The sequence below is a fragment of the Argiope bruennichi genome, chromosome 6, assembly GCF_947563725.1.
Source record: "Argiope bruennichi chromosome 6, qqArgBrue1.1, whole genome shotgun sequence".
Classification (NCBI taxonomy): domain Eukaryota; kingdom Metazoa; phylum Arthropoda; class Arachnida; order Araneae; family Araneidae; genus Argiope; species Argiope bruennichi.
Window position 1 is genome coordinate 61,786,427 of NC_079156.1, and position 16,886 is coordinate 61,803,312.

General features: G+C 28.5%; 1 protein-coding gene across 1 annotated transcript; it reads right to left on the reverse strand.

The window, feature by feature from the left end:
* Positions 1-2,052: 2,052 nt before the first annotated feature.
* On the reverse strand, positions 2,053-7,058 carry LOC129971755 (zinc finger protein 271-like). Its single transcript, XM_056085730.1, has 3 exons — positions 6,077-7,058; positions 3,930-4,109; positions 2,053-2,228 (listed from the first exon to the last, which is right to left on the reverse strand). The coding sequence occupies exons 1-3, from the start codon at positions 7,056-7,058 to the stop codon at positions 2,053-2,055; spliced, it is 1,338 nt and encodes a 445-aa protein (XP_055941705.1).
* Between the last annotated feature and the right edge of the window lie 9,828 nt (positions 7,059-16,886).

Below are 16,886 nucleotides of genomic sequence, written 5' to 3' on the forward strand. Positions count from 1 at the left end.
ATGGTTGGTATGATGGTTATTACATAGTATGTCTCCCAGACGATGCAATACAGTCTGTACAACGCCTAGGCATGCTGAGTATCAAATTATCGATCTGATCTTAGGGAATATTACACCACTCATCAAGTAGTGCTTTTAGCGGATTTAGATGCGCTAAGGATAGAACCTGGGTCCTTGTGGTTCGCAGTCCAGTAACAAAACCAGGACACAAAAGCGTACGCTCGTGTAGCGTAGATGTTAACAGGCTTATATGCTATTCACCACAGTACTCTCCCTCCAGTGAGTTGGAGGTGAGACGAACTACATAACTGTTGAGTGATTTTTAGTAGCTGTTGTCTAAATGGGCCTACCCAGTTTAGAGAGTGTGTGTGGGTGAGTGGTTGCTGCGTCACGTGAATCTGACGACTTTGGTTGCGGGGAGATGGCTGGCTTATATGCTATGATGGCTGGTTATATGATATATATGATGGTTAACTGGCTTTTATGCTATTCACTACATGCTTTCCGATGTTCAGTTAGACATGTAGGAAGTGGTTGACGGGCTGCAACTCGTCGGCAAAGCATGTCCCACCCATGCTCTGCTGAATGCATGTCCGGTGAGAATACTGGCCAGTCAATGCTGGTGATATCCTCCAATCGAAGGTATTCGTTTACTTTGTTTGCATGGTGAGGATGGATGTTGTCATCCATAAACACGAATTCTGCGCTCATGGCGCCCCGAAACAAACGTACATGTTGTTTCGGAATGACGTCTCGATAGTTTTGGCCTGTCATGGTTCCAATTTGAACATACAGGTCAGTTCTGGAACATAGAATAATTCCTCCCCAAACGAGCAATCCTGCACCACCGTAGCGGTTTCGTTCAATGATAATAATGATAATGGGTACCTGTCGCTCTCCATATGAAAGTCCGTCGAGGATCAGACAGCAAGCTAAACCTGGACTCGTCAGAAAACATCACACAAGCTCACTGTGTCCACAATGCAAGCTCTCTACTCCAGGCTAACCGCAAGCGACAGTGAGTTGCAGAAAGTTGAACACATCTGACAGGCCTACGAGCATATAGACCAACTAATCTGCCCTAAGCGTCTGTACACGGTCTGCCTTGAAACTGTGGTACCAGTGGCTGAAGAGAGCTGACGAGACAGGTCTGATGCTGTGCTTCGTCTGTTTCTTTTAGCAGTAACTTCCAAATACCGGCCCTCATTCGGCGTTGTAACTCGGGAGCGACCTGTGCTATAAAGTAATGTGAGTACATTACCCTCATCTTGGAATCGTTATCAAAGCCTGGAGATGACACTCTGGGCGATTCCAAGTTCCTAGGATACTTCCAGCTGGGTACGCCCACATTCCAGACGGCCGATAATTCTACCACGTAAAAAATCATACATATGCGTCCTTTGTGTCATAACTATGCAGTTATTGCTCTGAGGCTTATAAAGCGCTTGCGAACAATTTTATTTCTTTGCCTATATTCCGTACACATCACTCTCGTCATTGTCATGTACAATCGGTGTCATCTGGTGGCTTCCTGTAATTTGCATATGATTTTTGAAGATGTGTGTAGTCATTTTACGGGTGATGTATGTATTTTAGAGTTCGATTTCAGCGTGACTCTGAATTATCTTTAATTTATGGACATGAGTGCAATTTGATGTAGATATATGACGTGAGAATATGCGCATTGGAAGGATTTTTTTCCCAGGAATTTTAATGAAATAAAAATTAAGTTAGATTTTTCCGCAATATCTCAAGAAAATATTATTGCACAAAATTACTTTGAACATTTTCAATAATTTTCTAATTTTTTTTATTTGACATAGCAAACATCGGCTTAATCTACTAAAAAAATGTATAGTACATTTTTATCTCATATTTCGTAATAAGTAAATGTCATAAACTAAGCAGAAGAGTCACTTAAGTCTATAATAAAGTGACACACAAAGTTTTCTTTAATTAATACACTATCTACCAATAAGTAATTGGATAACTGTGATAAAAAAGATAAACACAATTTATTTATATTCAGTAATTGGTAATAGCTAGGGGCAGTTAAGCCTTAAACCTCTGGGGCATGCTTTTCACAAGTGTTTGGATGGTGGGCAGTGGTATTTTCTTCTCCTCGGCTTGGAGAAGACACACAAGTTCTTTCACCAATTTTGGATGGTTGCTGCACTCCTTAATTCGGCGATCCAACTCGTCCCAGAAGTTTTCTGTAGGATTCAAGTCTGGATAGGAAAATCCAGTAGGTACATTCCATATGTCGTCATATCAATCCATGGTGGACCTACTGACAAATGGCATTGTCATCCTGGAAATAACAATGGTCCAATCCGTAAAATTGCCATAGTGTAGGAAGCACATTGCTGTCTAGAATAGTGGAGTCGGAGTTGAGCTTACCATGAATTGGGATCATGGGTCAGTCTACATCACGTGAAACATCCCCAGACAATAATTCCAACACCGTCAAACTTCACTGCAGGCACATTGCATTTTGAAAAAAGGCCTTCTCCATGCATACGCCAAACCCAGATTCTGCCATCTGACTGATAGAGATTGAACCTTGATTCATCACTCCAAAAAACCCATTTCCACTCATGTACGGTCCAGTTTCGACATGCCTTACATCACCTCAACCAAGCAGCGGGGTTGGATTTTGTAATCTGAGGCTTAGGGGCCGCAATACGACCATGGGAACCACGCAAATGTGCTTCCTTGTGGGATGGTATTTACCGAAACAACAATCCCGGATGCTTATTGGAACTTCTGGAGTATGTGGGCCATCGGTTTGGTGCAATTTTTGCGAATTTCTTAGGACAGCACTCGTCTGTCTCTATTTCTTAGTTTCGTGGATTTGCCGTGTCGAAGCACATTACTCACCTTCCACTTTCTAATCACAAAAGCCACTGTCAATTCTGGTATATCTACTTCACTAGATATGTTCATTGAGGATCGGCCATTTCTATAATAACCGATAATTACGACTTTCTCGAAGTCAGACAGCTCTGCATTTCGTGGCATTTTGCATGCGACTTATGCCAGTGATGTTTCCTAAACGATATTTAGTTATAGAAGGCATGACGTAGATGAGGACCGCAGGTATCCTGATTTGCATGGGTGTCCAAATACATATTGGAAGATAGTGTAGATTAAAGAAAACATCTTAGTGACGGTAGAAAAAAAGAAAATAAAATATCTTTTTTTTTTCTACGTATAACTTTCTTCTGGACTTTTTAAAATTGATTTATGATAAATTTAATAAAGACAATAAATTTAACAAACAACGAAAGAAAAAAAAAACAAATTATATTTTATACCTAAAGCTTTATAAAGCAGGTTTAAGAAGGATGAAGTATTGCCTTTTTATGATTTTGAGAACTGGCTAACTAGAATCATAGTCTGCCAATTCCTTAAAACCATGGAACTATTTAGAAAAATACAGGATTTTACTAATGGCAAAACCTTCAAATTGAAAACAGATATTTAGAATAGGTTAAAAAAATATAAATAAAAATTTTATATAATTTGAAATTATACAAAAATTTACAAAATGGATATTATTTTTGAAATTTCCTTTTATTACATCACAATGCACAGTAAAAAAGAAAAAAATACATTTCATATTTAATTGCAAATAAATGTGGCAAAACAAACATTGGAACAATTTTGTAAAAGAGCAAGGAATCATAAAAAGTTCCAAACTGAAACAGCTTTCTCTAATTTATAGATTAAAGAAAATATCCATGTAAAAAAATGATGGGAAAGAAAAAGAGGGGGAAAGCAGATTTGTTTTCTATGTATAATTTTTTTTAATGATCATATGAGACATATTGATCAAAACCAAGTAGCATAATTTATACACACAATAAGGAAATACACCAATAATTATATTTTATTAAGTTTCAATGAATGAGTAAAGAAATGTCTACTTAAAGTAACTTTTTGTGTGAATTCCTTCCTGCAAATGTAGCATTTAAAAGGTCGTTCCCCAGTATGAATTCTATGATGAACCTTAAGATTATCACTACGTGTGAATGCTTTGCCACATACTATACACTTGTAAGGATGTACTTTCTCATGCTCGAATTGACGACCTTTCTTATGAGTTCCTGCAAAAATAAATTTAAAAAAAGCTTTTACTTTTACTATTACTGATGAGTAAAAAATTAGAAGATGCTATAAAATCCATTTTCCTTCAATATTAACTAAACACTAGAAGAATTTAATGTTAAAGAACATTGACAGTTTCAGAAAAAGAGAAAACTGGTTTGAAGAGTAAGTGATTTTAAATACAGAACAGATCATATTCAATAGCACTGAAATATATACAGTATCATACAACATGATAAAAAAAAAAAAGGTATAACCAAAATTGAAAATGCACTCAATGAATGTCAACTCAATAATTGTGACACATAAAAAAATTTATTACTACAATTACAAAGAACATTATAAAATAAAAATCAAAATGTTACTGTACTTTTTAAGATCATATCTTATTTTAAAGCACAGAAGTCTCTTTTGATGGTTCTAAAAAAGCATTCGCCAAGAAGTTTCTAATAGAAATAATTTTCACAAATTTAGAAACTAATAAAATATTGTGAGAAATAAATCAACTGTATTTGATTTTTAAAATTTATCACTCTCTTTGTATTATTTATTTTAATATATAAGACATGTAACAAAACCACACAACACACGTCCCACACATTAAAAAAACAAACACAATAATTGCATTAAAAAAAAAAAATTGTGGGAGAGTCAGTGATGTTCATTTAATTCTATCTTTTGAAAATAGACATTAGTAAAATTGTTGCATTCTTAAGGACATTATCTGTTATGAATTCTCATGTGTATCATATTTTCTTTTTATGTAAAAAAGATTCACTGTATTCTAAACATTTATAAGATTATGAAGTCTCATGTGAGTTTTAAGATTTGCTTTCCATGAAAAATGTTTCTGTTTCAATGGGAATATTTTATTGCAGGCAGTATACTTAAAAGGATATCCTCCAGTAGCTTAATTCTCAGATGAGTTTTAAAATTATATCTAACTGTGAATACTTATTTGCACATTAAACATTGTGTATTCACACATTAAACAATGCACATTTTGTATAATGTTTAGATGAGTTGCATTCATAATAAAGATAACCAGACAAAATATTTAGAAAGAGAATTTAATTCATCTTCAGAACAAGATTTTGCAAGTCCTAATTTACATGTATTAAAGCAGGGCAATATAATTAAAAAAAGTTGCAAAAATATTTTTTCTCATATTGTAAATTAACATCTATATCCAACTTGGTTTTACAAAATATTTTAAAGTGTTTCAGAAAGAAATTAAATTGGTATAGAACAAACAATTTTATTTATATGGATTTTAAATAGATCACACTGTAATGGTAGATAAATTTATTCAATATTACAAAATATCCGATCGTCTTGCACAAAGCTAAAATCATACAACAAATAAAGTACAAAACTAATCATACACAATAATTGATTATTTTAGTGACAAAACATATAATAAAGCAAAGAAACTAATTGTAACAGCAAATTTTCAATTCTTTCCTCCAAAACAGATAGTAAGAAACCCACGGAGGTATTTCTGATGTCTTAAAAACTTCATTTGTCTCAATGAAGCTTTAAACACAGGTAAATATTTAGTTTATACATTTAATCTCTCAAAGCAGTCCATCATTTTGACAAAATAACTTTCAATAATTAGAAATGAAATTTTAAAGTAATTAAATGATATTTTCAATATGAAATAAAAAGAAATTGAAATCTCAAGAATATTTTATTTTGGAATTTTGAGAAAAAAAAACAAGAATAATTTGTTTTAAATTGGATCATGACCACTAGATATATTCAGAGAACAATTCTATAGTGAAAGGATAACTTAATTTTTTATTATTAAATTTATTCTTATTAATCATCTGTTATAGTAAAGTATTATATATCAAATACAGTAAAAAATATCTTTAAATGCTTTAAAAAGATATTTCATTTTTCTTCTCCAAGTACGTTTCCAAATGAGTATTGTAATGTTTTTTCAATGCCGACTTTTGACCAAAGTTCATATCACAAATGGTGCATTTAAAAGGGCGTTCATCAGCGTGCATTTGCATGTGAACTTTAAGATCTGTTTTTGATGCCCATGGTTTATTGCACACTAAACATTTGTAAATACGTTCTTCAGAATGAATTCTCATGTGAACCTTAAGATTTTCTTCAACTTTGAATATTTTACTGCACACTGAACATTTGTAAGAACGTTTTCCAGTATGAATTCTCATGTGAACTTTAAGATCTTTTGCAACTGTGAATACTTTACTGCACACTAAACAGTTGTAAGAACGTTTACCAGTATGAATTCTCATGTGAGCTTTAAGATCTTCTTCAAATGTGAATACATTACTGCACACTAAACATTTGTAAGAACATTCTCCAGTATGAATTCTCATGTGAACCTTAAGATCTTCTTCAACTGTGAATACATTACTGCACACTAAACATTTGTAAGAATGTTCTGCAGTATGAATTCTCATGTGAACCTTAAGATCTTCTTCAACTGTGAATACATTACTGCACACTACACATTTGTAAGAATGTTCTGCAGTATGAATTCTCATGTGAACCTTACGATCTTCTTCAATTGTGAATACTTTACTGCACACTAAACATTTGTAAGAACGTTCTGTAGTATGAATTCTCATGTGAGCTTTCAGATCTTCTTCAATTGTGAATACATTACTGCACACTAAACATTTGTAAGAATGTTCTACAGTATGAATTCTCATGTGAACCTTAAGATCTTCTTCAATTGCGAATGCTTTACTGCACAGTAAACATTTGTAAGAACATTCTGCAGTATGAATTCTCATGTGAACCTTACGATCTTCTTCAATTGTGAATACTTTATTGCACACTAAACATTTGTAAGAACGTTCTGTAGTATGAATTCTCATGTGAACCTTAAGATCTTCTTCAATTGTGAATACATTATTGCACACTAAACATTTGTAAGAATGTTCTGCAGAATGAATTCTCATGTGAATCTTAAAATTGTCTTCATTTGTGAATACTTTACTGCACACTAAACATTTGTAAGGATGCTCGGCTGTATGTTTACATAGATGAGCTTTCACTTCAGTTTTCAGTGGGCTGGTATATTCACAATAAGAACAATGATATAAACCATCTTCAAAATGGAGTTTAATTTCATCCAGAATAAGTACTTTTAAAATTCCTGTAAAATAAATTTAAAAGTATATAATATAGGGAAAAAAACCTCATACTTATTATTATTATCATTTGTAAAAGCAAAAGATGAAATAAATAAATTTTGAATGCTATAATTACAGAATTGTATAGTTTTACAAAGTTATTCAAACAATTGCAGGAAAGAAAATATTTGAGAAAGAAAGATAACTTTTGAAAGAGAATGTTTGAACTACTGTTCAAATATTATATATATATAACCAGTATGGAAATATTTATTTTACACGTTTTACTTAAGACAGCTCACCAAGTAACAAAATATATTTTGTAATGTTGTTAATGAACAATAGTAGTATGTTTATTTAACAAAATGTTTCAAGCGGTTTTAAAAGTGAGAAAAATTATATGGAAGAAAATATTTTTTTACACATTTTTTTTAAGCACAATAACACATTATAGAATGCTATATAATAATATGCTCCATCTTATCAAATAAGGTTGCATTAAAATTGAAGGAATAATTCCACAATTGTAGCACAATAAATTATTATAATGAATAATTATATAATAAAATCCAAATACTATTATTGAATATTTTCATGCCATCTTTTATTTTAAAATTAAATAATCTATCTGAGAAAAGAAAAACCAATTTGCTTTGAATACAATAAAAGAAACTAATAAGTACTTTAAATATGGATACAATTAAATCTGTTTCAAGTATATTTAAGTACATTAAGTATTATACGCATCTCTTATTTTTCAGTTTTTAATGCTTTGCAAATGCTACATTCAAACAAAATTATCTGTCCTGAATTTTGAAACTTCAATGAGAATGTTTTACTGCAGACAGAATACTATACAAGGACATTATCTAGTATTAGCTCTCAGGAAACTAAGATTTCCTCTAAATGTGAACATTTATTAACATTTTAAACATTCGTAAGCATGTTTTTTTCAGCATTTGCAAAGATGAATTTTCATATTAGTTCTAGATGAATTGTATTCACAACATGGGCTATAAAACAAATTATTTTAAAAATGCTAGTGCAAAATTCTGTAATCCTTGTTTTAAATACATATATTTATGTATTACTTCTTTAATTATATCCTAAATAAAATTGTCACATATATATTTTCTCATGTTGTTTCTTAATACTTATAATTAGCTTAACTTCATATTTCAAACTGTTTTAAAAAGGGATTACACCGATATACACAAAACAATCTTATTTTTGTGGATTTTAGTTAGAAAAAATTGCACTGTTAGTAATAAGTCAACATTACGAAATATGGCATAAAAACATGCACCATCTTGCATAAATGATAATATTTAAATCAAATAAGATGCAAAGCTTAAAACTAAATAAATGAATAACTCGCTACCAATATCATATACAATAATTTATTATAATTACAAATCATATTATAAGGCAAAGAAAGTAATAGTTATCTTCCAGTTGAGTTCTTTTCCGTTCTTCCAAAGTAAATGATAAAAAAAAGAAAGAAACCATACAGGTATTGCTAGTGGTCTATAGTGATGTAATCACAATGACTTTTTAAACAAAAATAAATATCCCATGTTTATAGATTTAATGGTATTTGTCCATTTTTACAGTCCCCTGTAAATTCAGTTCGCAACAATCTTGGCATATTATGTATAAGGGTTACTGGCTACCTTGGCATCATCCAAAAATATTTCAAAATGTCCAATTATTTTGAGAATTTTAAACCACTTGAAATGAGCTTTTGAAGTAATTATTTATATGAAATAAAAAGAATAATCTGTTTTTCAGCTAAGTATGGAATATGAATATGGGTAGTCAATTAATCAATAAAACAAAGCAGTGGCATAGAGATAAATTAATTTTTAAAATTAATTTTCTTATAAATTATCTGAGAAAATAAAGTAAAGCATTATATTTCAAATCCAGGAGAAAAATAACCTCAAATTCTTTAAATATTTATTTCATTTCAACATTGTCAACAAGGCCGTCAATAATTAGATCTATTTAAGACAATCCTTTAATAAATGCTACAGTTAAATACACAAACGCTACACTTCCCCAGTGTGAATTCTCAGATCAGCTTTAAGATTTGTTTTTGAGACAAACCATTTATTACATACTACACTTGTAATGACATATTCTAGAATGAATTCTCATGTGAGTCTTAAGATTCTGTTTCATAGAGAACATTTTATTGCAGACTGTACATTTAAAAGGACGTTCTTTTGTATGTTTACGTAGATGAATTTTCATTTCACTTTTAAAAACTCTGGTGCACTCACAAAACTGACAGCGATACAAACCATCTTGAAAATGAGGCTTAATTTTATCCCCAGCACAAAATTCTGCAAATCCTATAAAAAAAAAAAACATGAAAGCATTAATTTTTGGGATAAAAATATTTAAAAGTTTTATTATTATTGTTAATAACAAATGCAAAAAAAAAAAAAAAAAAGCAACAACATCTGAATTTTTTTATATTACTAAACATTTATGGTTAGTTTTAGTTAAGAAAATATTTCCCCAACTTTAAAAGAAAAAAAAGCTTGTATAAAAGGAATATATTTTTTAAGGATTTAAGACAGAAACAAATCATACTCAGAGTTATATAATATTATACAATTCAATATAAAATTATGCTATATAATGTTAATGAGGATATGTAAATCAAATAAAGCATGTGACCAAATTTTGAATTCATTCAATAAATAATAATTCAATATTGTTGCACACAATAATTTATTATTACAATAACAAAATATATTATAAAGATGTAAACAGTTAATATCAATTTAATTTCATATTGCTTTTTTCTTTGAGTAAATTATACAGTAAGCACAACAAATACTTCTCATAAAGAATGACAAGATTGAAACATAAATAGTTTGCACTGATTGATTGATTTAATGCTTCATTTATATAATTTGAGAATGTAAAGTTGAAGAGTTGTTAATTTGAAATCTGAATGACATTTTAAATGGAATCTAAGAAAATTTATTAATAAAGAACTGGTACAGGATGTAAATATCAAAAATAAAAAAACTTGTGTGGTAGTTTACAGAATTTATAAAATAATGATTTGCATTAGGAAAACTTAAATGGTTTCTTTTTCTTTTTTGCTGATGCCATCTTCTTTTTATTTTCTATTAAATTTATAGACACGAAGAAAAAGCATATACTTCAAAATCAGTAAAAATACCAATAACTGCTCTAATAATGAAAATAACTATTTTAAGTAGGCTTATAAATAAGTACTGTAAAGTTCTATTTACAGTTACCTTTTGTACAAAGCTTATATTACAAACACTCTATTTTCTCTAGTGTGAATTCTCATGTGAGCCTTAAGATTCTGTTTCATACAGAACATCTTTCACACTCAACAGTTGCAAGAACATTCAACAAAATGAATTCTCAAGTGAACTTTTAAGTTCTCTTTAATTATGAACATTTATTTGCACACTAGGCACTTGTAAGGGCACTTTTTGGTATAAGTATATAGATGAATTTTCATATAACATCTAAATGAATTGATGTATTCATAATATAGACAATGGTATAAAAATGTTTTGAAAATGAAAATTAATCCTATCTTCAGAATATCATATAAAAAATCCTGAAAAACAAATTACAAATGTTAAACCATTCTTCTTCTTCAGAAACAGCAAAAAATATTTTACTTTTGTTAATATTTGCAGGAAATATAACAAAATCTATTTCTTAATGTTTTTACTAAAGAATTGTGGCAATACAATTTTACAAAATATTTTAACAGCATTAAAAGAGAGAAAATAGATGCAAGAAATATATTTTAAGGAATCTTAGTTACAACATAAGGAGTATTTTCATTTCACTTTCAAGAGCACAAAGATATATTCAGCATTGTATAATATTACATATTATTGAATAATATTATGAAATCATTTGTTGGAAAAAATAGATAAAATGATGTTTCTGACTAAAAAAAATAAAAATAATAACGTGAACTATTGGTAAATATAAAAATTTATTACCAGAAAATTTTATTTAAGAAAATTTTGATAAATTATATAACAAAGTTTTTATAGTAATAGGAAATATAGAAAAAAAACTCTGATAGATATTATAAATATGCACTTCAATAGGTAAAAATGATGTCTGACATATATACGGAAATGCCAATTTTAAACTATAATATATATTTCAAAATATATTATATATGATTCAAATGGAATTCAAAACATTTATTTGTTATGTTTTCAATGCTTTCAAAATAGAAATTATGTTTAGATAGTTATTTTGAAATAATAAGCTGAAAAATTAATATTCACGAAATTATATAACACCAATTTGCTACTTTCAATACATATATTTGAATTTAGAAAAATATGTTTTACAAATTCTTCCATTCAACCAAAATTTATAGAAATCCATATTTTAGTTTTTTATAGAGAATTGTTATTTTGAATTAACCAAGAAATTGAATTACAGATCAAATTATTCAAGGAATATCATTATGTTATGAAATAATATATCATTATGTTAATAGAAAATGCAATGGGCCAAAGAAAGGGTTCTAATTAAAAACATACAAATTTAATGAAACTCTATTATATTTCCAATAAATTATGGCTATCCGGATTTTTTTATTACCTGATAAAAATAAATTAATTCCTTTATTTCCTGATTATTTTCGTTGAGTTGTGAAGGTCATATGCTATAAATTTATTTACTCTTTTATAATTCTATTTATTTAAGAAGTATGAAATACATATAAACCAACATGGAAGAGATTACATGTTTATACCTCTGGTTTTGCATGCTTCTTTGTAAATCATTATAAGTTCATACTTCATTTTTGCTTCAATTCATTCATTGTAAATTTAAATTGCAACTTTGCTTTGATGAAATTAGTTTCTGTTTAAGAGACAAATTATCTAGTTATTTAAATGGCTTATATATCTATTTTTGTCTATTTTTTTATAATGAAATTTCAATCATACCGGATAATTTTTCTTTAAACAGAATTGTTTTATGGCTTAAATACAGAAAGAACAAAGGCAAGAATTGCTTTTAGGATCAAATATTTGCTTTTGACTCGCAAAACTAATACTAAACTCTGATATGCACAATGGGAGAATTCCAATTGAAGCTGAGAAAATTTTGCTATAGATTAATTGTGCTGATTTTAATCGATTTATGCTAAACAGTTGAGAACTTATGCACTTGGTCGAAAGCTAAATTGGGAGCATATATAATGACTGAGAAATCCTTAATACTAAAAACAGTTTAAGATTATTTACTAAAAATGTTTTTGATATATAGAGCATATTTATTATTTAATGCAAATATTTATGTAAAAAACTACCTCTTATTATATATTTACTATGGTGCTCAAATCAAATGAATTTGAGGTCAGAATTAAAAAGAAAAAAATTCTTTAGGAATTCTACAAAATAAAGTAGTATATTATTTTCTCATATTTTTAAGCAAGTATTTTTTTCTATTGCATATTAATAAAAATAAAATAATACAGTACAGAATAACACATAATTAATATAAATGAATAAAATAATACAGAACAGAATAACATAAAATTAATATAAATAAATACAATAATACAAAACTTTTAATAAACTTGACATTTTTGTATGCTATATATAATAAATTTCTAATCCTACAGCTCATATAATTTTTTAAAAGTTTCCATTCATAAGCTATAAATGATTGCACGAACCATTTCAAGTAACATTTAAAAAATCAATTTTGTGCCCAAAACATAAGGCTTGAATAAGAAATTTAAACTATCATGCACTGATGCTGCATTTCACACTTCGACTATCTTCTAAAATGAAAATATAAAGGTTCGTATCATGCATTCCTAATTACAACTTCTCAGAATAGTAATATAACACAATTACATAACAATGTGATCATCATTTCAACAACATTTTTCACAAATAAGAATTCAATTCATTTTATACATGAGAAAGCTAATTTGAAATTTGTCTTTTATACTGTGTTTTGAATTTTGAAGCCTAAGGTACAAAGTAAGACTGAACAGTAAACAAAAAAAGAGAATTCATAAATAAAATCTTAAATTTTTAATACACGAATGAAGCATATAAATTTATTCTTAATTAAATAGTACTATTTAAACTATTTTACATTAAGTTTCGCATAGAAGAAAAATAATATTGACAGAATTTATTTTTTATGGAAAGCAATGATAGGTGGAATAATTTTTCTGATCTATATATAAGGCAGATTGAAGTAATTCCAGCTTTATTGTCACAAGAAAAGTCATTAAAAATTTATTTCATAAGTGGCAGCAATTATGTTTCAAGCTATGCTGATTTTCAGCTTACCAAAAGCTTTAAATTCATGGACAAATAAACAAATTGAGGGGAGGGGAAATGACATTTTGAAATTTTATCTTTACAAATTCTTATAAGTTAAAATTCTATTTATTACGATATACAAAATCTTTTACAATATTAATTTTTTATTAACTTCTGGTATGAAGAGTAAAATGCCTTATCATCGCTTGTTTAGTTCGGAATTTTTTAACACAAACAGGACACTTAAAAGGAAGTTCACCAGTATGTATCCTAAAATGAACTTTAAGATTATCTTTAGTATTGAATTCACTCTGACAAACACTACAAACAAAAGGACGGCAACCTGAATGAATTCGAATATGCCTTTTCATATTAGGCTTAAACGAAGTGGAATATGTACAGATGGAGCAGAAAAATGTATTCTTCTTGACATCAGAATTCACCTGTGTAATGCATTCAAAACCTATGTCCAAGAAGGGGAAAAAACTATTAATAAATGCTGTGGGGAGTAAAAAAAATAGAATCAAAATTATATGGGAAATTATTATTAAAATGAAACAAATTAAGATAGTTATTCTTTCTCAATCAGAAATTTTTTTAATTGTTACAGATATAACCAAGTAGAAATTTTAGAAAAAATGAATACATGAAACTTAACTGGCACTATGGTTATATACATAACAACAATAATAATATCACACACACATCTTTAAAGGAATATATTTGATTGTATATGTATACACACAATCAAATTTATTTAAGGATTACCTCTCATAATAAGTAAACTAAAATGCAAAAACCTCCCTTAATGAAAGACGTTTCCCAGAACGGATGGCAAAAGGATGAATTGATGTCGCAAGTAGAATTGGTCTGCATCAGTTTGTGTTGAGCACTTGTTTGAGGAAAATTCTTTATATCTTATCTCTCTATATCTTTATATCTACATGGAAGAGGTTTTGGTTCAAACCTCTTCCATAACACTGTTGTCTGTGGAACTTTAATCAATGACATTGTGTCTGTGGCCAAACTATGGGACTAGTGTTGATAATAATGACACCACTGAGCTGGTAGAAAAATAAATCCAGAAATACTGAGGAATATATGGGGCTGCCTTCTGTGTCAAAAGCAAACATCTGCAGAGTTGATTTGTTCAGGAGAGAAAGGAATAATAGACTGAACACAACAATAATTTTCTAGTGAAATAAAGATGCTGAAAGCTTGGGAAATTACTGTATCACACATTGAGCTGCATCACCCTAATAAGGCAATACTTATGTGCACTACATATTCATTTAATGATAATGCTGTGTGTTATTTTCATCCAATTTTGAAGCATAAGTCAAAAACAAATATCTTTTTATAAAAAGGCATGAATTATAAATAATAAATTTTATTATTATAAATTTGTTTAAGTATTTTCTTTTTGGAATGGAATATATGGCCCTATTTTACATAGATTTCTATGGAAAAAAATTGTTATGCATAATGAGTAAGATTGAACATAAATTATACTCATTAGGTAAGGTCCCACTGTATTATATAAAATCCATCTTTTAGATATACATAGAAAAGAAACAATATCTTTAAAGTTTGTATTAGAACATTTGAACATTGGTATAAAAGGGCATAATAATAATAATAATAAGGTATGTATCACCATGGAAGATCAGAATTAAAATAAATGACAATGCTTCGCTTTCAGTACATTTTATTTCCATTTATGATAAAGAAAACTGACATAAGTTTTGTGGAAATGTATAAAATCTAATAAAGCAGTCTAATAAATATATCATAAATGAAAATTTATGTTTGCTTAAAATGTTTCTAAAAAATAACCCAAAAATAATCAAAATGCTTCTAAATAATTTGAATAATTAGATATGTAATATATTTTACTCACATCAATTATTTTTTAATAAATATCATACAATTTTAATATAGTAATAACAACTAATAGATAATAAGACATTCTGCTAATAAGTACAATTAAACTTTTTTACAGTAAAGAAATTAAATCACTTTCATAATTTTTTATGGGAAAAAAAAACAAAAACGAAAGAACTAAGTATGTGGAAATTTGTAGCTGTTAAAATTATTTGGAAGCACATGAAAAAAAAATTTAATTAAAACTAAAGAGACTTAAATACTACCTGTCATTTCAAGTGTCACTTTTTTTCTTTGCCACTCTGAATAAAATTTGCCCTCTCTTCACTATTTTGTATCTCTATTAATTCAGATATGAAGAACTTGGGAAAGAAGTATAAATCTACATAAGCATGCAAATAGAAAACATGCATTTGAATGATTAATACTACCAGTCATTTCAAATATCATGCATCATACAAACTTTTTTCTATTGCCACTCTGAATAAAGCTTGTCCTCTGCTTCAGTATTTTGTATCTCTTCCAATTATAAAAGAGAATGTGTGTGTACAGACAAAACATTAGGCTTAAAGCTACCAAAATTGGCACTGATATATTTTAGAACAGAAAAATGTGTATCCCAGAGCAATTTTTCCCAAAATTTTAATTAAAAATTAAGTAAAATTTCATGTTTATCCCTAGCAACTGCAGATAATGTTATAGTACACACATTATTTTTATATCATTTAAAAAATAAAATAATTATTTTAATAATACCATTTTAATAATTGGTATTATTTATTAATATCAATTTAATAATATTTTCAATTTTTCTTGAAATTTAGAAATTTGCTAATTTTTTTTTGTCTAATTTCAAACAGTATCTCTGAAATTTAAACCACTTTGGTTGCTTCATCAAACATTTAATCATGAGATTTTTTTTCCCCATTGTTGAAAGCAAAAGAAGAGGATTCTATTTAATATTTGTGCAGTTTGCACGCGAAATCAGATAGTGAAATTACAATACCACAAAAGTTAAAAGATAGATGAACTGTATAATTAAGTTTTTAAACACTATGAAACCAAGAGACTAGATTCAATTAGATTAGTTCATATACATAATGAATAGCCCATATGTTGGTTTATTAACTAACAAGACTTTAATTTCTACCACATTTTAATGCTTAAAAGACTTATTGAGGGAATCATAAATATTAAGCTATGTATATAAAATTTAATTGTAAGTAAACAAAACAAAAATTCTCAGCAAACCAGCTAGTTGCCAAAAGTTGCTAGTCCATAAATAATAACGATAAAATTTATCAAAATGTAATGCTGGCTTTCACCATTCATATGATACACTGCAATGAAAATATAAATTAATTTCTAAAAGCACAAATAATTAAATTAAATAATTTATCATGTACTTCAAATCAAATGTACAATCTAATGAGAATAAATTTTCATGATT